This window comes from Macrosteles quadrilineatus, unplaced genomic scaffold (genome assembly GCF_028750875.1).
Source record: "Macrosteles quadrilineatus isolate MER2022 unplaced genomic scaffold, UCM_ALF_1.0 Scaffold_9__3_contigs__length_116548681, whole genome shotgun sequence".
Lineage (NCBI taxonomy): Eukaryota > Metazoa > Arthropoda > Insecta > Hemiptera > Cicadellidae > Macrosteles > Macrosteles quadrilineatus.
Window position 1 is genome coordinate 66,061,413 of NW_026542602.1, and position 24,071 is coordinate 66,085,483.

General features: G+C 36.4%; 1 protein-coding gene across 1 annotated transcript; it reads right to left on the reverse strand.

Annotated features, from left to right (window-relative positions):
• Window positions 1-752: 752 nt before the first annotated feature.
• Window positions 753-19,716, reverse strand: LOC129003521 (protein arginine N-methyltransferase 7-like). The gene is made up of 16 exons (XM_054431817.1): window positions 19,068-19,716; window positions 17,756-18,004; window positions 15,175-15,324; window positions 12,039-12,266; window positions 11,233-11,450; window positions 10,144-10,288; window positions 9,616-9,818; window positions 9,488-9,577; window positions 9,360-9,449; window positions 9,232-9,302; window positions 8,976-9,084; window positions 8,506-8,776; window positions 7,501-7,647; window positions 5,182-5,415; window positions 1,839-1,981; window positions 753-1,146 (listed from the first exon to the last, which is right to left on the reverse strand). Exons 1-16 carry the CDS (start codon window positions 19,338-19,340, stop codon window positions 861-863), a joined length of 2,907 nt encoding a protein of 968 aa, XP_054287792.1. The 5' UTR covers window positions 19,341-19,716; the 3' UTR covers window positions 753-860.
• Window positions 19,717-24,071: the final 4,355 nt, after the last annotated feature.

Consider the following 24,071-nt stretch of genomic DNA (forward strand, 5'->3'; position numbering starts at 1 on the left):
AATTGTACATTTTATCGCAATATTTTTATGATAGGTACATGAAAACTAAAAACGTAATAGTATATTACATTACTAGTCCTAAAAAATAGGTGTTTAACGGACAAGTGTGGTCGTTCCCGTGCGAGACAAAGTCGAGTGTGTGATTACCGTACGAGTCCGCTAAACACATTTTGGATGAGTGAGGTACGATAACAATCACTGAGATAACCTCATCTAAGAGAGGTTATGTTTTTGTTTATAACCACTCATCACCAAATACAGTATAATCAGCTGGTTAGAGTCCGGTAAAACTCAATGAAACCCCATTTGATTAAGCTGGCGGCAAACAGCTGTTTTCTGGACTATATCCTTGCGTGGGAAGTTCGACAAAATAGTGTGATGTGGCGTAAAATGGGTTTTTAAATTAAAAATGTGAAATATATGTTGGGCAATGAAAAAAATTTAATCAAATAAAAAACTTCTTCTTACAACGTTTGAACAAGAAGCATAAGCACAAAGAAGTAAGGTACAGAGGAAACTTGCTGTTGGGAAGACCGTGCGCTTTCAGCTATAGTATGTTGTGCTGGAAACATACTTGTGATGAGCAAGGAGGAGCTCGATCGGTGAGCATTGTGCAGAAATTACTATGGTAGAAGGTCTTCCTCCTCTGTGAGCGTACTACAGTACATACAGTACATGCGTGTGTACTACAATACATAAGGGGTGAAAAGTGTTAGACTTTGCCCTAGACACTACTTAAGTGTACCATTGAATGTTTCCTCTGTACCTTACTTCTTTGTGGCATCGGTAAAAACTTCAACGTTACTTATGATGTGTTCAATCAGGTAATAAATGGTAGTCACACTGCATTCCCATGTCCTTTAATGTTTATCAGTCCTTTCATTAGTCACCATGCAATAATTTTTTTGCAATCTGAATGTAAACTGTATATCGTTTGCATTGTATTCAAACTTAGCGTTGTACGAATAAAAGTCTTTGTCTGCATGTACAGGGACTTGCGGCATGAAGTAGACACCTTGACGGGTGTACGGGTCCCACTGGACAGGTGACCCGGGCACTACAGGTTGCTGTGGACCCGTCGATACTACAGTGTCCTGATCAAGGTGGAAATCTACCCACAGAGCCATGGCGTTCCAACAGCCAGAACTGAAAAAGTGAATCCAGTGGAAACGTACAAGTCAACAAACCTTCAATTGAGAAAAAAGTGAACAATTTTAGGAAAGGAATAAAGAACTTCGGAAATTAACTATAGGTCAACAGAGAATATTTTTTATTGTATTATACAGGTTGTTACTGAGGTATTAGGAAGGAAAAATACGATAAAATAGTAATAATGTGGTAATGTGTGTGTTAATGTGCCTTACACAGGCAATAACAATATACAATCATACGTTTAGTTGCAAAAACCTCTAATTAATTCTTAGAATCTCCTGGTTTCCCAATTTATTGGGAAATGTGGTGTCAGTTTAGTTTGTAGCCCCACTCATCTCTTGGTCCAAAGTTTAGGTCAATCAACAAATTATAGCACTTTTTTGTCCTTAAGATGCTAGGCACGAGCCTGGGGGATTGTTTTTCACATTACTCCAGTCTAGGCCTAGGGGTTGCGACATTATCACTTAGATAAAATCCATTGGTGATGTGGCGGGATTTGAACCCGGGACCTCAGGGACTGAAGACCCGCGCTCTAACCACTAGACCAGCTCGCTAAGGTCATATCAAAGAATTTCTATATGTTTGAATTTTTATGAACACATTCCTATGTTCTGGGGAAAACCCTAAACAAAAAAAAATACAAAGAATAATACAGTACAAATTGGTTAACTATTTTATGAACTTACACAATGAAATTTGTATTTCCCATGGAGAAAAAAGGCTGTCTCTTTTCAAATGTAGAAATTTTACTCGGTTTGCCCAAGCTAACCCCAGGATACTCCCACAAAGGGTGCACTTCAATGCTGCTGTCGCTAACTGCACTGGAATTCTGTAAAAACACAAAGATTTATTAGCAACAGCGACCCTTCACAAACATTTAGAATATTAACACTACAAACTAAGTCCAAATGGTGACCGACAGAAACCGGATGTTTTTAAACAGATTGCAAACACTTCAGTTATTGTAGCTAGGGGGGTGGGGTGTCTTTCATTGCTGTAAATTATGCTATTTTAGTAGCCCTCTATCATGACAGTGCAGCGTTTTTTTTTTAGTTCACTTTCATCTTGCGCCATGACATCCTTTCCAACCAAAATACAATTCTCAGGTGGATTAAAAATTGTATTTTTGAGACAACAAGATCTATCTCAAAAAAGAAGCCGCTAGCGCCAAAAAAGGTTAAGACGTTACAGAATGTTGAAATGGTTAGGCGAGCTTTGATTCGTGAATGTTTATATGTTCAATAAATTTTTGAGACTATAGAATACAGGGGCTGCTCTCGTCTTTGATGTAGCACTTACAGTAGACTCCCTCTTATCCGGACATCGTTTTAACCGGACTACACTCGGCGGAAATTACATCTCTTTAACCAGAAAATTTTTATCAGTACATTGGTTTGGCCGGACTAGATTGGCAGGAAAAGGGTAGTACAGTACTGAAACGTCTGTTCTCGTGGAAAAGATTTGGGACCAGTGATCACGTGTCTTAATACAACGCTCTCCTAAATTTAAGTTGAATATCACAGTAAACAGTCCGTTTTAAAGAGTTTTTGGGGACGTCGGTTAAACCGGAAAACAAGGACAAAAATGGGGGAGGAGCTTACAGCAGCACTGTCCTGTGTGAGGTAGGAGCTTGTCTATTTTCATGTTTGTCAACAACATAGGTTGAATGATTAAACTTCATCTTCTGAAAGTAATTTTAAGTTTAATTATTTACATTGTTAATTTTGGGTTTTGACTTTTTTCACCTGAAAATTTCATTTGTAAGTCTCCCGTTTATTTCTTTGTTAAAGATAAATATTAATCATGAGCTGTGTGACTCGCCACTTTGGGATGAATAATAAACAACTTGTTGGTTTTATTGAGAATTTTCAGACTAATTATTGAAGTAGAACTATTAATAAACATTTTTCTCACTCAAAGTTTATTCCTATCCCAAAAAGTAAAAAAAATCCTCGCTTAGTGACTTTTTAAAGTTAATTAAGTACACAAATCCAGTTGGCAGGCAGGCAGGTTACTTGCTTCTAGTGCATTTCAAGTTATATACAGCAGGTGAGGATTTAGTAACGATACTCATGATGGTCTTCGTAAACCTTATCATTTTTTCGCTTAAAAAATTATTATTGGTCATAACTACAATATTTTTTGACCATCAGACTCGGTAGTTATAGTCAATGCAGATTACAACGTATAAGTTTCATACGGATAATTGAATTGTGTTAATGTAGGGAAGCGTGTAAATGAGCGGTGTGTATATGGGCCACGCGTTAGCTAGACCTGTGGACTCCGTGCGGTGACGTCACAGCCACACGGCAGTGGAACCACTATGCTCGTCGACAGGAGCCAGCCCCTGTCCTGTATTCTATAGTCCCGTTTTTGAGGTCACAGGCGAGACAGTAATGTTTAATAAACAATTAATGAGGATGTGGTGACAGTTAATGAGTGTGAAATAATGGGACATGTAATGAAAAAATTTAAGAAAGGGATTGAAACCTGATTGAATGAAAGTGGACACCACAAACTTGCATTGTTTTATATAGGTAAAGGACATCTGAAAAGTGGAGCCAACTGTGTTTAGTAATAGTTTATTTCTTAAATGGCAATAGTTTACAAACATTTTAATGTAATAAAAGATGTTCTGCCATAAATTATTCAGTACTTCACTATTCAACACTGTAAAATTCTACATACAGTAGACTCCCTCTAGTTCGGCCACCTCGGGACCGGACCACTGGCCGTACTACGAAACGGCCGGACTAACCGGATGTAGAGCATTTTGCATAATAAAAATACAAATAATAGTATTGCGCAATCGTGATATGTTAAGTCATTAACCATGGTTTAGTAATAAAAACTGTAACGTTTAAAATAACGCTTACTCAAGCAAAACAAAAGTTACACAACACTGTACGTACAGCAATAAATAACGTAAAGAACAGAACAATAGAAAGTCTAGTATTGCAAGCTACTGCTACCGTAGTCAGCATAGAATACTACTACAGTACATGTTGTTTCAGAACATAAGAATGTCGATAAAAACATTAGATAACTCATAAAACAGCATAAAATCAAAGTAATTAGTCTTAAAGATATAATAACGACAGTCGTAAAATAGGATAAAGATAACAATGGATGACGTGAAACTGAAACACCGCTTATTCTTTCTTCTCTGTTCTTGTATTCTTTCTTTGGTTTCTCTTCAGCCACACATTCAATAAGTCGTTATGGTTACTAATCACCCAATCACAAACTGTTGTGAGATATCAAGCGCACAGCAGACATCAGTTGTGTAAAGAGCAGATGATTGTCAGTTGTCAGTGCAAGCGGATAGCTTGACCTTGAAGCTAAACGATGGTTATTTTTTTGTTTTGATTCATATATTTTTGTCAAATAAACCGAGGTGTTTCAAAAACAATAATGGGGGAATCTACCACATAAAAAATGGTCCGAAATATTTAATCATACACTGCATTTCAACATATTCGACTGAAGAAAAACTATAAAATGTTCTTGGGATTTTTGAGGTTATGTAGGCCTAACATAGTTTACCATGGGTAATATGCAACAATTCATCCATATACGCACCTATCAACCAAATTGACATGAACTGTTTACTTCTATGGCCGGAAACTAAACATTCAAGTTGAATCCTGTCGAAGGTCATTCGCCCGTAATGATATGACTTGTCCCCCTGAGACCGGGCCGGACCATCCGGCGGCCGATCCAACCGAAGCCGAACTAGAGGGAGTCTACTGTAACTTCAAATAGGTGTGTAATGTAAAAAATTCAAATTTGGTGAATAACTACATGCATACTTTTGCAGTTCAGTACACAATTTACTTGTTTCATTATTGTTAATGTAAATGAAAGTGCCAACATTTTAAATTTGGAAACTTTTGAATCTTGAAACTTGCCGATCGAATCTTGAAACCAAAACTTTTCCAAAGTTTTGAGATCTGAGATTCGGTTTTGACACATCACTAATAGTTTCCATAACAATAGATTGACTTTACTCTCGGATAAACTATTTACCTGGATAAGCTCGTCAAAAGCAGCCATCTTGAAGCCACTGATGGTACCCAGTGGCGCTCGTATCTTGTGCAGGTGGTCAAACTGCATAGGCATGGCATATAGGGTCGCTGACACAGGCATGCTAACTGCCGCGGGACACTGTGACTTCAACCACCACCAGTTGTGCAAGTGCCATGGGAAAATTGCATTGGAGGAGTACGGTTCTCCTACAACCAGATTCACTGATTCTGCAATCTAAATGTTTCAAATTAGATTGAATTATAAATTCAAACCTGAAACTAAATAATCTGAGTCCAATTAAGTTATTTAAAAAAATATTCAAATCAAATCGCTTGTAACCCTTTGATCCCTTAGGATTTTTCATTGGTTTGAATGCGAATTCATCACAAACAAAAAAATAAAAACCACCAACAATCAAAACATACTATTTGAAGAGTAAATTACAAAGAAACCACCTATCTTGTCATCGTCCACCTGAGCTATCAAGTTTATTTCAGGTGAACCCCTCCTTCGATCTCGCCATAATCATGAACGTTTCATGTGGCCGCGGAGGAATAGTGAATATCTTGCGTAAGTGCGGAGGCATAATCTTCGTCACCTTTATGACGAAATCGTAAAGATTTTCCGAGTTTGCAGGGACATGATCTTCGACTCCCACAGTCACGATAAAATTTGGGACATCTTCCGTGATCGTGGATGAAAAGCAACAATTCCTACATAACGGCAAAATAGCGAAATTCTTTTGCGGACGTGCAAATTTCTTGAACGTTTCCTGTGATCGAGGAGAAACACATTATCGGTGAAATACATTTATCAAGTAAAACAATTTGAGGCCCCCTCCTAGGCCAAGGCAAGGATTAGCATAGTTTGATGCAGCAACCCAATATCCTCCTGAAAATTTTCCATGAGAAATAACATCACTCTGCAAATTAACATTCTGCATGCATTTGGTAGAAAAAAGGAAAGTAAAATGAAAGACCAAAATGATCAAATTTGAGAATATGAAATATCAACACATAGGATTTTAATTTTTCTACTTTTTTAAGTTCTTGGGAGGTTTACCTTCGTATTCACCTTTATGAGCTTTAGAACTAATCTCTTAGCTATGCAAAACAAACCTAAGCCTGGAAAGTACACAGATGAACTATAACGAATCAGTACGGGTAAAGCCTGTGGCAGCGTTAATGATTTTGAAAATAACTATAAGTCAGATAGGTGAACCCCTAACAAGTCACACACCAGACTTCACTTAGGCGGTATTTGAACCCTTGATCCAGCCGGAAGACTTACAAGCTTAGATTGCTCAACCGATCAGCCTCAACTTCTGTTAAACTCCAATACAAGCATAGTATTTATTTATAAACTTAGTAACAGGCTTCAACACAGGTACAACTTTCAGCAGTTTTAGTTCTGTTAAGCCGCGTTCACACAAATCCAGTTGGCAGGCAGGTTACTTGCTTCTAGTGTATTTCAAGTTGAATACGGCAGGTGAGGATTTTGGTAACGATACTCATGATGGTTTTTGGAATTCAAAGGGTTACTTCATATGATGTAATTTATTTTTAAATTAGGGACAGCGCGAACACATCCCTTGAGTAGAGCTTGTTGATTTGAACCACAAACCATGGATAACAAATAAAAATCTTTTTGTAGTTTGTGCAATTTGCCCAATTTGAGGTGATATCAGAGAGTATTGGTTTGGAAAACAAAGCATGAATAGGGAAGAGCACATAGAATACTTTAACGGAAGGGATTGGCGTAAATTAGCAAACTTTATGAGAGAGTCGTGGACAAGATTGTGGGAATTAATTAGAAAATTTAATTACGAATAAATCAAGTGAAAGAATGATTTTTTTCCTTTCAAAATTCAAAATGGTTTCCTTCTCTTTCAAAATTGAAAACAATTATTATGTCATCAAAAACTTGCCATCCTGTCTTCTACATTGAATATTCATAGTAATTTTCATGGATTTTATCCATGCAAATATCTATAAAACCTAATAGTTTTGAAAAGTATTAGATAAATAAAATAAAATTTATGTAAACCATTATGAAATAGTTTATTTTAGTTTTGTATAACATCAATGTAGTTGGACATTTTGTTTGTGTATGCTAGGAATTAAGTGTATTTTGTTTTAATTTTATTTTTAGAAATGTGTTTTATGTTTTAACATTCAGGTGTGCCAACTGCCAACCAAACAGTGGGTTGTAGACCATTGTTTAATTGCTTATGCTATGAGGAATGTTTATTTATAAAATAAAGCACTTTCTTCATTCATATAATGTAAATTTTACTTTCTTGATCAAATTCATACCAACCTTTTCATCAAGAGTCCAAAGGCCAGTCCAAGGGTTATCGGATCCATATTTTATGAGGGTTACTTTAGAACCGAGATTATTGTCCTCGATCAATTCCTTCATTACTTTGTAAGATTGTGAGTGTGAGTCCTTTTCAAGATGATACACCTGAAAATTAAACCATACAATGCAATAAGAAATACCGGTAATCTATAACCACACACTCATATTAATAGCACTCTTATTAAGAATCAAAATATTATGTCTACCAATATTATATTCTTACATTACCTTAAGTTAGTATAAATACCATACAGCTGCATATTTATATTATACAGCCAAATGAAATTGCTTTAGTTCATCAAATTGACTTCACACTCTTATTTTACTCTCTAATTATTATGATTTTTTTCAAAGATCTAAATCAACCATGTAATAGTTTTTAATATGACTTATTAAACATGTTTGTCGACAGTTTTTAAATGTCACACATTATTTAGGAAGGAATTGTATGAATGGGTTTTAGTAATCTACAAAAATCCTTCTATCCTATATTCCACTTAATTTTGTTTCAAAATCGGGCCAACTACCCACACCACAAAGGACAATTTATGTTGCATAGTTTTCCAATAGATTTAATTTTTCCCATGCTTATGGTTCATTCGGGTTTCTAATTGTAATACCTAATTTTACAATTTTACAATTACATTAGACTCCTTCTTATCTGGTCACCTTTTATCAACTAATCGGTTTAACCAAACTGGTTCGGCAGGAAGCGAGCAGTACTAAACGACTTTTCTCAATGGAAATATTTGAGACCAGTGGTCACGGGTCTAGATACAATGCTCTCCGAAATTTAAGTAAAATATCTGGGTTGGTTTTCGAGTGATTTAGGGGATGACGGTTAACTGGAAACACTATATACTAAACTGGCCTTGGTTCCGAGGAGTGTGGATACCTCCCTCCTATCTAGTGTAAATACTTTATTAAATAGTTTTTACCCAACAGTTTGTTTATAAGACTCACATGTTTTGCACCCAGACAAGCAGCTTGAAGACCAAGCAATGAAGTGTCTCCAATGGAAAGCACAACACTGTCTGGGGTCACCAGTTTCTGCAGCACACTGAAGTACTTCTGTCGTCTGCTGGGGTCGTTGAGCATGCCGATGCGCGTGCGCGAACATGTCACATGCATCATACACTCACAAATAGGCTTCTTGGTCTCTTCAGAAGTTGTGCTAGATGAAAATGTATACTGGAAATGTTTCACCAGACTATCTTTCATTGAAGAGCTGAAACTATTGACAATTGCATTAAGGTTATGAAGTGTAGGAAGGAAACATTCTTTTTAAAAATTTTCCCATCTGCTGATATAATAATATGATATTATAAAATAAAAATATACTGATCTCTGCTGGACGGTAGCCACAGTGACTGGCCCTGAGTCATAGTGACAGGGGAAGGAAGGTAGTACACAGCTACAACATTCCTAGTTACCTTCTGCTAGTAGCCAGGTTGAACCACAAGCTGTACTGATCTCTGCTAGACAGCAGCCACAGTGACTGGCCCTGAGTCACAGTGACAGGGGAGGGGAGGTAGTACACAGCTAAAATATTCCTAGTTACCTTCTACTAGTAGCCAGATTGAACCACAAGCTGTACTGGTCTCTACTGGACAGTAACCACAGTGACTGGCCCTGAGTCACAGTGACAGGGCTGGGGAGGTAGTACACAGCTACAACATTCCTAGTTACCTTCTGCTAGTAGCCAGGTTGAACCACAAGCTGTACTGGTCTCTGCTGGACAGTAGCCACAGTGACTGGCCCTGAGTCACAGTAACAGGGCTGGGGAGGTAGTAGACAGCTACAACATTCCTAGTTACCTTCTGCTAGTAGCCAGTTTGAACCACAAGCTGTACTGGTCTCTACTGGACAGTAGCCACAGTGACTGGCCCTGAGTCACAGTGACAGGGCTGGGGAGGTAGTAGACAGCTACAACATTCCTAGTTACCTTCTGCTAGTAGCCAGGTTGAACCACAAGCTGTACTGGTCTCTACTGGACAGTAGCCACAGTGACTGGCCCTGAGTCACAGTGACAGGGCTGGGGAGGTAGTAGACAGCTACAACATTCCTAGTTACCTTCTGCTAGTAGCCAGGTTGAACCACAAGCTGTACTGGTCTCTACTGGACAGTAGCCACAGTGACTGGCCCTGAGTCACAGTGACAGGGCTGGGGAGGTAGTAGACAGCTTGCATCCAGTGATCTCTCCATGGTATGGCATCATATCCAGATGGTTTCGAAGGGTGAGCCCACCATGGAGCACAACTCAGAACTACCTTGCCCTGCACACAATAGATAAAGTTAACAAAGCTACTTTCCATTGTTTAGTTACACCAATATTTTTAAGAGTCAAATATATGCACTCTAAATTATAAAACACTACAATATGAGCGAGAGCTATGGCATTTGTTTCCTTGCCTTTTTAAATTTTCAAATTCCAAAAACAATTAAAAAAAAAACAACTTAATGATTTCTACTGTTGGAAATATTGCTTACTGCTGTAATATCGCAGGACTCGTATTAGATGAAAAAGAATCATCACCAGACCTTCTATTGTGTTTACTGTGATTGATCTTATTTGTGTTACTGATTGAGATTGATTCATACCTGAGGATCCATGTTGAGCGACCACCACATGAACACCATGTGTGCCGTGCCCGACACGGCTGCCTTTGTCTCCACGGCTGTCTTGTCATTTAGTGGGATAGGAGGGCCTCGCCCGCTTGTGTGGTTGCGACCCGTAAAGTCAAACCTGCACATACATTGTGGACAATAAACAAAGTTGTATTGTGCATTACAATTCATACAGATTACAGGAGCAATTTTCAAGCTGGCACATAACTTATTCTACAGCAGAACTTCAACTATCTGAATTGACTGGGTCAAATAGTTAAAAATTCATATTAAGTTTTTTTAGTTTTATTGGATTTTCTAAAAAAGTAGGCACGATGCAGATGACACATGTCATGCTGATTGCCATAACACAGTGACATATAAAAATGTATTAACAGATTACCGATATCACAATTTGCTTAATCTGCCACAAATTTAATTTTCCTAGCCTATTTTTTCTCCTTGACGTGACCCAAATGGGGTCAGATAACTTTTTGAGTTCAACTGTATTTCTAGGATTTGTGATATAAATGATCCTACAAATTGTAAAGCATTAAAGTATATCGTAAAAACATTTTTTATTTTGAAATGAGCTTTTAGACTCATTTTCTCTGTTGGTTGGGATATAAAATTGGCTCATCGTTAAGTCTAGTAAAAATAGGCATAAAGTAGATGGCTGATGATTTGGAATCTCTTGTAAGGAGGTACAATTTAAAAGTTTTTTAATGATCTGAGCATTGATAATTTTTAAAATTTATTTTTTGTTTGGTTCTTGTTGTTTTTTCAGTCTTATAACTATGATTTGATTTAGTTATAAAGATCTAAAAATATATAAAGTTATAAACGAACAAATAATAATAATAATAATAATGAGTTTATTAAAATATAAAGAAATTGTAAAGTCAATCAAATGGAATGTTTGTAAATATGGTTGAAAAAAGGTAATGAGGTGGACTCCCAGCAAATAATTTTACCAAAAATGGATATCTTACACCTGGCCTCACAGATCCATGTTTCGATCCTCCCGTGAAGCCCAGTAACTGCTAGCGCATATACACTCCCTAAGCAACGAAGGCAACTTACCTAAATACAGGCTCGGGAGGTGAGATTGGTCGAAAGTCACTCTGGCGCACCTGACTGAGTTGCACGTCGTGCACGGCCGCTGCACCGGGACACTGCTGGATGGCCTGGGACGGCGCCACATCGCCCCATTGTGCCAGTTTGTTCCATCTCTGCATCCACTCACTCTCCACTACCTGGGCGAACACTGTGGCACTGCTAGGCACCACCAGGCAGTCTTTCTGATAACCAACATTAAAAACCTCAATTTTCCCAAAGCCATGTCTGTTTTCAACATTTGCAAAAGTATTCAGTTGTCATCGAGATTATTTACCCAGGCCTGGGAACGGGACGGGAATATCCTTCCCGTACAATAAGGAAAACTTTGGTTCCTTGAAAATCTTGAGTAAAAATTATTGCAAACAATGTCATTGACAAACAAAATCAATTTTTAGTTTTTATGGTTTTACATCATTGTGGCTGCAATCTGTGATTGGAGCACTGTTGTTATAAAATTTCGCAATCGCAGGAACATAATCATTGTCAACCACAATAATGGAAAAATCCTCAACCACGTTACAGAGACGTTCGCAGAGACATCATCATCGTTATCCGCTACAGCGACAAAGTCGTGACCATCTCCCACAAATGCGGAGATATCATAATATATTACGGTGTACTGACTAGACAAGAGATCCAGCTTATTCATTTGCCATCCTGTTAATTTAAAGCTGAGTTTTCAGGGACAGCTAAACTATTTTATACTTAAGAAATGTATACCTACGTTTAATCAAACCCTGATAAGTTTACTAAGTTTATCACAGATGTACCTCCAGTAAGTGTGTCAGTGCATGATTGAATGTTTCGACTGCCCCCTCACCGATGAGCTCGGTGTCAAAGACCTCCGTCACCAGGACATTACAGCGACGAGGTAGATCTCCTTTTTGTTCGTCTCTCACAGTCAAGTCTGTCGATCGCTTGTGTATCACTGTGATTCGGTCGGACAACCCGTTTTCCTCTATCACCCTTTCTGCGCACTTGGAAATCGGTTCAAATGCCTGAAAATTGTAGAACATAACTTATCTCTTTCCACCAACCCAAAGTAATACATTCAATCGTGAAACTGAAATAACATTTTATCATTGCTGAATGTTTGTTTTGAATAAAGACTGGCATCGAAATGATAGTTTAGGACAAAACTTCAAATATAAAACAAAAAATAAACCTCTCTGAACGTCGATAACATAAATAACATTTCAAACAGCTTTGACACTTTTATATGCAATAACTAAATCTTATCTACTTACCTAAAAAAAGAGCCTAGGGGTGTTAAAATTGACAACTTATTTATCATGCTGTACTATTACAGATACAACTGAATATTTATGTATAAGTCATTCAGTAATTGTATTTGTAAAAATTCTTTCCAACCAAAAATATCTCAAGTAAGAGATGAAAAACAAAAAGTTTAGCTTAGCCTAGGACTGACGATAACGTTCTGACTTAGAAGCCTAGGTCTCCACAATAATGGATCGTAAGGTAAGCCTTAGATTGTAACAATGTTCAATAACGATCCAGAAGCTATATCTCCAAATGACAACTTATCATAAAATATAACATGTTTATGAGACATCAACTATTACCGTAAAAACAGATTACAAGGAAAATGGATTAATAGTCTTTCACAATATGTAAGTGGCTCGTAGAGATAGGAAATACCGTACCGTTAGTTTGCAATAATAGTCAGGAACATTTCTTAACCCTCCGAGTGTTATTTGTCGCTGCAGCGACCCACAAACACTGTTTATGGCGAAGGCTCTATGACTGACAAAATCGGATTGAACTGGATCGAGTTAGGTATCGTTTTATTTTACAGATTCAGAGCTTTCTCCGGAGGTCTGTCTCTAAGCACTTTTCATTTTAGTTCCGAAAATATTGTAGCAGACAGCTGACGTGCGTATTTGTAAACAGCTTGGTTAACCTTGAACCGATGACTGATGTGTTTTATTACGTTTATCATTGTTTTAGTGTTAAAAATCAAAAGTAGTGATATACGTGGTGCATTATAAGAAGATTTAAGTGATTTTGAATGGCTGGTTGATGATCCTGAAGAAGTAGGTAGTGATATTGATGTAAATTATCAGCCAGATTCCTAGCTATGGTTAGGCTATGCATTCTTAGCTAAACACTATGTACTGAAATCTGTTTTTTGCCCATAACTTATTTATTTGCAAATCTACTTCCTTATATTACTATGTATTTGTAATCCTCATAAAATTTAGAACAAAGTGGCTATTTTCAAATATTTATAGGCCTATAATTTACACAATTTCATTGAGCGCAAACTTAATTTTTTTTACCTAAAATTTTTTTTTGAAACAAATGTTCCTTATGTTTTATGTATAATATTGAAGCCCATGATTTTCCAAACAAAATGGTATATAGAACAGTATAATTAACATTGTTTTCAAGCTTCTCAGATCCGTTTTAATGAAACCTTGCAAATGAGCAAAAAATAGGTAGACGTTAAGGCCAAAACAAGGGACACTCGGAGGGTTAAGTTATTGGTAATAGGGGAAATAATACTATTTACAGTAGACCCCCTCTTAACCGACCCTAATGGAACCGGACCTAGGTCGGATGATTCAAAAGGTCGGATAAAACGGGCAATCCCTAAAATCATAACATAATAAAGTGCTATTCATTTGGAATTATATAATCATTATTTTGAAGTCATACTTGCATTATTTATAAAATAAACTACTCTTATCTCCTTTTTCATATTGATAGAAATGTCACAAATAAACACAAAACACGGTTAAGTCAAATAGGCCTACTTTCAGTAGAATATATTATAATACTAGGCAAGAGTCAATAAAATTCCTATTTCAATAACTTTACTACTGTAATGTAATAATTAATGCTTTCCAAATACATCGTAATACAGTACAGAACCTTTTGTGGTCATTAAAGATACAAGCGACCATTTTGTTACAAGACAGGACGTTTATTTATAGCCTCTCACTGGAGGCTCGAGGCAAAAAAACTATCTTGACCTTGGAGTTGTTAACACCCCTTCCCTGCCCTCCCTACAAGTTGTGTTGTTTCTTTACTCCGGCGATAAGATAATCAGTAATCAGTTCTCAAAATCGTAACGCACTTTATGATGTTATAAATTTGCCGCACAGATAACAAATCAGATCAGATGTGCTCGAGCTACGTACGATGATGACAAACTGACAATAGGCTATGCTATATTTTTTGTGATCTTCACAAGATAACTTATTGTTAGTCATATCCTGTGGAGATAAGCGTATGGTTCAGTTCTCATTGCCCAGCGTGGGAGCGGAAATGCCGAGATTCCTAGAAAGCGGCGGTTAAACCGAGCTGCTCTCAAAGCAAGGTCGGTTAAAACAAACTGTATTATTTTACGATCAAAGGCGGATAATCCGATTATCGGTTAATACGAGGTCGGTTAAGAGGGGGTCTACTGTAATTTGTCACCGATTACATCCTCATCCAGTTCCAGCCAGTCGCTGTTCACAAGGAGAAAAAAATCTGCAGATGATGTTATAAAAATTTTCCATATTCTCAGTAATGTTTACCAAGGTACAGTATTATTTCATAATTTTAGCTGTTAATATTAAGACACGTTCAGCGTTATTTTACTAGCTCGTTCTAACAGTCCAGTCGACGTTACACAATGATATTCTCAGTAACCAAGATACGTTTAATTCATTATGCTAATGATAATAGGAAGAGAAATCAGCCAGATAGTATCGTTTGCTCTAGTTCAAAATAAGTTGCAAATATATGTATTCTCAGCTTATTACCAGAGGTTATGGGTGGCAAATCAGTAATAATATTCATCCTACATTAAATAAAACCCACCTTTGGTGGCTAATTCAAGTACGGTTTATTCTTTTTTAATAAAAAATATGCTATGCGTGGTTGTAGGTTTGTTACCTCGCAGGCGTGGATGGTGTCAGCACCACACCGAGCGGCCATCATGGCCAACAATCCAGTGCCAGTACCAATGTCCAGAACATGGGCCTCCTTGCCTTCCTTGTGTAACTGGTCTATTGCCATCTCGATGGCTTGGTAGTACTTTTCATTCTAAAAATATATTTTAAAAAATACAGTAATTAGCAAGAAAACAGTTTAAAAACATGATAACAACATTTACAGTATTGTTTTGCTACTTGAATTGACAACTGAAAAAAAACGGATTAAATAAACAGCTAACAGATAAAGTATTAATGGACCTGAGGTTCAATGGACTTGATCATGTTATAATTATTTTTAAGTCAGTGGGTTATAAAAAAATACCCCCGCCGCAGCAAACCTGCATACTAAGCGAATTTCCATTTGACTGATTGGATTTACACTGAAATGTCTACTTAAAAATATAACATTAATTCTTGATTTAAATAGAATTAGTTTAACAAGTACTTAGGTTTGCTGCATCAGGGAGGGTAAAACTGTTTTTTTTTTTTTGTAAAATGTGACTAGTTAGTAAGAAATAAAAACATTTTCCAAATTTGATAAAAATATGTTCACAAACAAGCAAACTACATCAGTTTACTTATTCTCCATAAGAATAACATGGGAATTTTAAATTTACAATTTTTTGGAATTTTCTCCGTAACCATTAGGCGCATAATAACGCTTCAATATACTAAATTATTTTTTTTTTTAAGCTCTACAAAATGGTTTGGAAAGAAATTGCTAAAATTTATGTTTTTTGGGTCAAAAATGGGAAAACCCTATTTTTACCCCATAAAACCCCCCGTAAACCCCCGTTCCCATGGTCCGATCATGCTGGATCGCGAACTCGTTCGAATAAACGTACGTTTACACGTTTGTACCAAATTTCATCAAAATCGGATTATTTTTGCTCGAGTTATCGTGCTGACGGACACATATATATATATATATATATATAAATATATATATATATATATATATATGAATTTGAACGGATGGTGTTTTTGGCCTCTAGGGACCTCAAAACGAAAAAAAAAATCGGTCCCGCGTCCAGGTCTTACCATGAGTACTACGGTAATAGCTTATTCCCTATATGGGAAATTCGCTAAAAAAAAAAAAAAAAAAAAAAAAAACACTTGTCACAGACCAAACTACAGACTGCTAGTTGTATTAAAGTTCATTAATAATTACAGGCAACATCATCCATAGGCTTAGGCTTATTTCATGTCAAAAGAAAATTGTAAGATCTAATGGCCAAATGATGAGAGGTTGTGAGTCGGTGGCTCAGTCAGTAGCGTCACAGACTTCGGGCCCAAGGCAACAATGTCGTGGGTTCGGATCCTGGTCACTACCGCAAACATTTTATCAGTACAGATCACCTTTGTACTGTACCGGCTCACTCCTTGCTTTGCTATACGATCCACGCATGGGCAGTTAGTCCATATGGACGCATGGACTGGCAAATAAAAGGATAAAAGAGGCTGTGAACTTCTTTTTTTTAAGCGGTTTACCAATGAAATATTCCTACACAAAGCAAGGTTTTTAATCTCAACTGCCTGTAACTATAAACTTGTTGTTTTTTTGTCTAGTCTGTGGCAACTTAGATTGAAAGAAGTAGGCCTACTACCATTACACAGTATAATTTAAGTAGGCCGGTCACTCTTGATTGTATGGGGCTGTCCGTAAATTAAGGTTCTCCCATGAGCTCCCTGATTAATTTTGTCATAGTATTCAAAAAGTTGTGAAAGAAAATTAACACTCACGTTAATTGTCAATATCAAATTAATGACACCTCTCTGGATTATCAAGGACTACAGTCAGCCCTAGAAGTCTGAAACACGCCAGATTATCAAGCAAAGTTTCCTCAAATCCAATTACTGTGTCAATGGAAACTGATGAACACCCACTACCGGCCACGTTGTAAAAATCTTCGATAGATAGATAGATACCTAGATAGATAGATAGATAGATAAATTTATTTGATCATTAAACATTATACATAAAATGCAATAGATCATGTCTTCACAGCCTTTGGCGAGCTCCCTAAACCACTGATGTATATTTACTACGTCACAACACTTTTTTGCATTCACATGTCAACTGGCAACAGTAATCAACTGGTATTGACCGTTTCCAACACAAACTTAATCACAAACAAGATTCATAATCAGGAGCGTTAATTTTTTACACTACGTTTTAGAATACCGGTACTATGAAAATTTTTCAAAACTAAATCGAAGTGGGAACAGTCTAGATTATTAGTGGATGAAATAAGGAAAACAACAGGTCTCAGCTTTGAACAAGCGTTCTTGTCTGCGAAGGTGTGGCCGATGGAGGCCTTAATTTATGGACAACCCTCGTATATAAGATAGTCAGGTAGTCTCAAACCAGCTTGTCTGATTTATCAGCCTAAGACCCTCACCACTGAACGATGTAATCTGTAAAAATCTTGTTCTTTGCTATAAAAGGAGAAAAGATCTCATTTAGCCTGCTACTGAAAAAATAAGAAATGTTTTACTCTTGTTTATTAAGTAGCCTATGACTATAAATATAATCTTACCCTTTCTGAGTCGTGAAGCATGTCAGCAAAGGCTGACCGAGCAATCTCCTGATGATAATCATAAGAATCATCTTGAACCTCCCAACCATACTCCCCAGTTACTGGGTCAAACTTTTGCGTCAAAATATTACTGCTTTCAATTGGCATAGTGTTATTGCTCTGTTGGTATGCTATTTGTTCGCTTGTTTGTTTTGGGTATTGCGGTACCGGTATGTTCTTTATAGTGTTTTTCTTCTTAGCTGACTTTACCTAAAAACATTTTGATACAACTTTAACATGCTGCATTAATTTTAATTTAGGATTTCATCAAGTAAACTTAAAATATTCTCTAATTAATGGACCTATGGAGTAAACTAATGGTAATTGTCATGAAAATTGGAGTAACAAATTACATGTCTTAACAGTAGGCTATTGCATATAGCGCTTTTAAAATCTTGGTGACCAATAGGCAAATTCACTCACTTGCTAACATGGCTATTTATGCCTCTCCATCTCTTTCTATCTTCTGCCTCTTGCACCGCTGCACCGTATCTAATCTAAAATCAGCCCATGTACTCCCATGCTTATTGTAGGCCTACTGCTTTATTGTATTCCTAGTGCTTACTAATAACTTGTTTAAGTAAGTGGATTCGATCCATTATAGTCCCTTTTACGAATCCCGTCTGAGCTTGACTTAGGCTACAGCTACCAACCGGCAGGCAGTGATACGTTCATAGTAGGCCTTAATAGGATTGACTTAGACCTGTCCTAGAAAATAAGTTAATCAATTTTATGGGGAATAAGTTATGTTAGGTAAGCTATAAGTTACCTAATCAATTAATGTCTAGTCAGTTAATTTGAATCTATTTGTATTCAATCATCATGTGACTAAACTGAACTGACATTGAAAAGAATGAGTTGGACGTCAGGGTAGACAGCTAGCTTCTATCCTTGTAACTAAGGCCTGTTAAAATAACATTATGAACGTGGCTACGGCCATAACATTTTGTATTTGGCATAGGCCTATCCCCAACCAGTAGTTAGTGTGTAACACCTAAGGGATAACTCAAAGTTGAAGTCCAAATATGTTTAAGGCTTCAAGACTGATAAGAGTGGCTGCTGGGTCTTCCATTCTACACTGAATTCTCCAACTGGTGGAGCGGCTGAATATCATCCAACATTTTTAATGTGAAGCAATTAACTGACCGGTATGCACTTTGTATTTTTGACACTACTAATTTCAATTTTTGTATTTTTGACACTAGGGTAGGTTAATTCAATCTTGAAGATTGCAAATAATATACCTACTTCTCTCTCTATCTTGCACTCTTACCTCGTTATGTTGTTGTATGCATAGTAGAGGATTTTGGTCTGAGATCCCATTGGTGTGCTCTATGTGCTGATTCAAAAAGTCTTCAAGTGATTCATCTGGAAGCAGTATTTTAGCGGTGCAGGGTGGTCCATTGTGTACCTTAAATGTCTCTTTGTTTACTGAAGAGGTTTCAGAGGCGGGAACATGTCCACATTGAATGGGCTTAAATCGAGATTCTGAATTTGAGCTACTCTGAAGGGTATTCAATTTCCCTTTGGTATTAATTAAATCCATTTCTTTTATTTTGTATTAGGCCATAAGTTAGGTCGATCTGCTGTCCTGGTAGACCTAACTCAGCTTTGGTACGGTTTTTACCTTCAGTAGGGGTACAGTTTCTTAACTGGGCTATGCTAATATCGAAACCAACATTTTAAGACATAGCTTGGAGTTAAAGATTGGAAAACTTAAGCCTTTTAAAGGTCTAGCTAGGCTAGGCCCTACCTAAATAAATTATCTAAAAATTGTATCTCACCAGTTTAATTGAAAATGACGACAACGGCCTTAACAACTTATACACAGTATAAATATTCATATAGACTTAATAATGGTTTTTAAAATAATCAGAGTAGATACTTCCAAATTGGACAGAACAGTTTAATTAATCTAACTAACTAACCTCAATTGCTCAATTGTTTTGTTATTCTGTCCTGTCTCCTGTCTGTTTCGTGTTTCTGTTTCTATTGGCACTGTCCTCTTCTTCTTTAGTTTGCTTAAAAAAGCTAGCTTGTTTGAGTTACCATGTAGCTCACTATTTCACATTAAAACATGACTGCTCTATATAATTTTCCCGGTCTTTTCGAATTGTTAGCATGATGGAAATTATTTTTGTTTTTCTAACAAATTGAGTTTCCCGAGGTTCATAGCTTAAAATTGGTGTGGTTAGATGTTTTTAAGTTTGAATGTCTTGTTTATTTATTTCAAATTCAAGTGGCATAATATTATTTCAAAGTTGGATTTCCGTTTCTTTAAAAAAATTTAGTAATGGTGGCCATAGCTCGCAATTTTTTTTCCATTAGGAGCGTTTATACAGTTGGGGCTGACTGCCAATTAACTTTCTTTATTTTTACGTAAAAGCATTGTCTCATCCTATTGTAGGCTTGACACTCTTTATAAATAAATACTTTGAATATATTTTTATTTTTTAGAAATATGGAAACAATTTAAGTCACAGAGAAGCAAAGGTACAGAGAAAACACTGAATGGTACTGGTACACCTAAAGTGGTGTCTAGCACTAGTTGCTGATGGTGTCTGGGGCAAAGTCCAACCAACACTGTAACGTTGCTAAACTGCTAGTAATGTTTAAAACAAGGGGAAATCGGACTGACCACCCGACAGTGGCCGACAGAGATTATTGCTGTTTATAGGACGCCTTCAATTTCCCCAATACAGAATATTACTAACACAGTTCTTGCAATTGCCACCTCTCCACTGATGAAGGAGCCAGAGAAATTCAATTTGTAGCCAAGGCAGCTACACGTGCCAACCATCAGTAGCCCTCATATCAGGTTTGTGCATGAGTACTGATAAGCCCAGCTGATGAATAAGGAAAACTAAGCATTACGAAATTTGTCTTTTGAACTCCTCCACCATTTCTTAACCGATTTTGACCATTAAGGAAAGAGCTCGTGACCTTACATTTTTGAAAAAGTCCCTTGGGCTCTGTCCCATTGGCTTTGTTATCCTTGAAAAACATAATTGTTTACATTTTGATCAGCTGGATAATTTAATTGCTGTTAAGTTGCAATTCAAAGAAACACATGATACAAACAATAAATTTTACTTACTTGGTTCGTGGTTGAAATGAAATTTTTACTATTTGAATTTGCATACACATAAAAGAAAAAAGTGAGAAAGCCTGGACAATTAGATTTGTTTCATCAAATAAGAAAAACGAATTAACATAGTAATTTATTTCTTGAGCAATCATTGAAAGAAAAGATTTGTAAACTATGGATAAACGTCATAGAATGCCACCAAGTAGAAGAAATAGAGATGCCTTTTTTAATAATTTGAAGATGTTTACAAACAATGAATGAGGATGTTAGCTGAAGTTCTACAATTTTTAGTAGGAAACATGGTAAAGCATAGCAGAGGAAACCCCTCTAAGGCTAAATAAAACTGGTACGGAAAGGACATTAAATATATGTCACCATAAAAGTCAAGTGATTTTAGAAGAGTATGACTACATCTAAGAAACCTTTCTAAATTATCATTGAATGATTCAATTATTATTCACAGTTAAGTGAAACAAAAAACGAAAAAACCATCTGAAAATCATCGGAAATTATTACTGTTATTCGTTTTTAAATAACCCTGTACTACTTTGTAATTGTTCAAATTCGAGCAACATGTACACGTGATAATTCTAACATTGACTTATTTTCATGCATAGACAATCTCAAAAAGCACATGTTTCTAAAACTTTGTAAAATAGGTAAAATATTATTTTTTATTAGGAATTTTTGCTGAAAATCAAAGTAAAATAAACATTATGAGTGTTTAACTTGATATAAAGGATAACTTTAAACATAAAGCTAACTATTTTTGCACATAAAAATTAATATTGAGTGAAGTAAATTACAATCATTGTTGGGCTGTAAATATTATATTGCGGCGGGGGTCATTCATATCTGGTTACAAGAGCATGAGCAATTTATTAAAATCACATTAAAAGTTATGTTTTGACTTACAAAATGTGGGACTAAACTTTTTTTTTTTGAAAAATTATATACCATAGCCTATTCTGGTTATGGTGAGATCATGTAGGTACTATTCAGTAAGGAATTTTGTAGGGTGTTTGTCTACTGCTGCTGGGATTTGATCTGACAGCCTGGTCACTGCTTCGTACCGTACCCTACTGCACTTGGTCTACCCACTAATATGTTTCTGGACATTTGGACCTGGACTGCCTGACTGGTCAATCACCACTGATGCTGTGGACCTACCGACTCCAGACTGAGCACAAGATCATCTGTCTTCAACCGATAAGTCAGACATATTATTATTTAGTCCAAAACATCTTACCATCTCATTTCACAGCTTACCCCTGATTAGCCTATAACAAATCAACTTTTGGCTAGCCAAACATTTTGGAGACTTGGTGCTTGAGTGCCCCTACCTCTAGGTGTGTGTGAGACTAAGTTCTAAGGGAGTAATCGAGTGCCTGGATGTCGTCGGGCATCATCAAAGAATATTTTTTATAAATTATTTAGCCTTGTTAGATTTAAGTATTGTGCATGTTCTTATTTGATGATATATTTATGCTTGTGTATATGTATTTATGAATTTATATGTACCTATTTAAAATGACTTTTCAGAATGATGGACACCTGCAGTTGCACTCAATTTAATTTCATGTTGTATTTATTATTAAATATCTTGGTTTTTAGTTTGTAAAACAACACACTTATCGTTATCTTAAACTTATCGTTACTTATCATTAAATGTTGTGAATACCTTTTTAAAAATATTTTTTGGCTTTAGTGACAATCCTTATAATTAAGATTCAGACCCCGCCCTACTCCAATGACTTGGCCGGAGAACATGGCAACACCACCCCTCTTGCCACCATAATACGTGAAGGTGATTTCTACGAAACACTACTCCTCTGTTAACAATGGACGGAATTTTACAAACGATGTGTCAAAATTAAGTATTTTTTGTGTAGACGCCCCCTTTCACCAATTCCTGTAATAAAAGCCCTCGGGCTTTGCCCCACAGGCCATCAAAATACCAATGTATTTCTTATGAAGAAAATGTACTAACCCAGCTGTTTAGTAAATCTTACTTCAGTAGTGGAATTTATCAAAAAGCGTCAAGATATTTTGTGTCGTAATGTAAATGTTGTTGTTAAGTGAATATAAACGAACAACACATGATTTAATATAAAGCAAGTATTGGGTTAGAGAAAGAAATATCAGAATTCAATAATATTTTCTGTAGATTTTTAAAAACCAAATTATTCTCTTCTATATTCTCACCCCGTAGCGAAGCAAGGCCCCTGGGCAGAGCAACTAGTATCTTTTAATGGTTGTTACATAAAATTGGAGCCATTGAAATTATGTATTTTGCATGTGATGATCTGACAACTGAATAAATATTGTGTCTGCTAACTGGCTATCATCTATTTGCCTGTATAGACACAAAATAATTAGTGTAAATCTACAAAACAATTTGAAATCAATTCTTTTGAATTCTTCTCACATCTTTTGGTATATTTTGAGTGTACATAATTTATTTGCTGAATAGTTGTAAAATTGCATGAACAGTAAACTTTCTTTATCTTAACAGTAATTATCTGCATTACCATAAAAATTATCTTGTTATCTAATGAACTGACCCAACTGGATGGATTCCCCATTGCCATCACATGAACTCAAGGGTAAGATTAATGGGGTGGCGCCCTTTAAAAACCAACTTAACCGATAAGGATAGAGTTTTGGATAGCTTTTTAATATTCCTCAAGGCAAACTTTGGCGAATTAAGATTTAGACCCCGCCCTACTCCAATTACTTGGCCGGAGCACATGGCAACACCACCCCTCTTGCCACCATATTACAATGCAGTAGAGAAAGACCTTGTGCTCTGTGCGACAGGAAATATCCTCACAGTGCTCGGCGCTCAAGCTCTTCCTTGCTTGTCACAAGTATATTTCCAGTACAATATACAGTACTAGAGCTAGAGCTGGAAACGCACAGTCGTCCTTCGTGTCCTATAAGCGTGCTTCCTCTCTACCTTAATTACTTCTCTGGTCTCTGTGGTTAATAAGTGTAAAGGGAATCTTAGCAACATGGCTACATTTATAAACACACATTACACTATAAAGGCTCTTGTGAATTATTGGATAAGAAAATTCATACAGAATTCACTTCAAATCAAATGTTTTTTTTTTAAATTCCAAATAAAGTCAAAATGTTGTAGTTTATGGGAGTCACTAAACCTTTTGGGAGAAATGATCTTTGTTA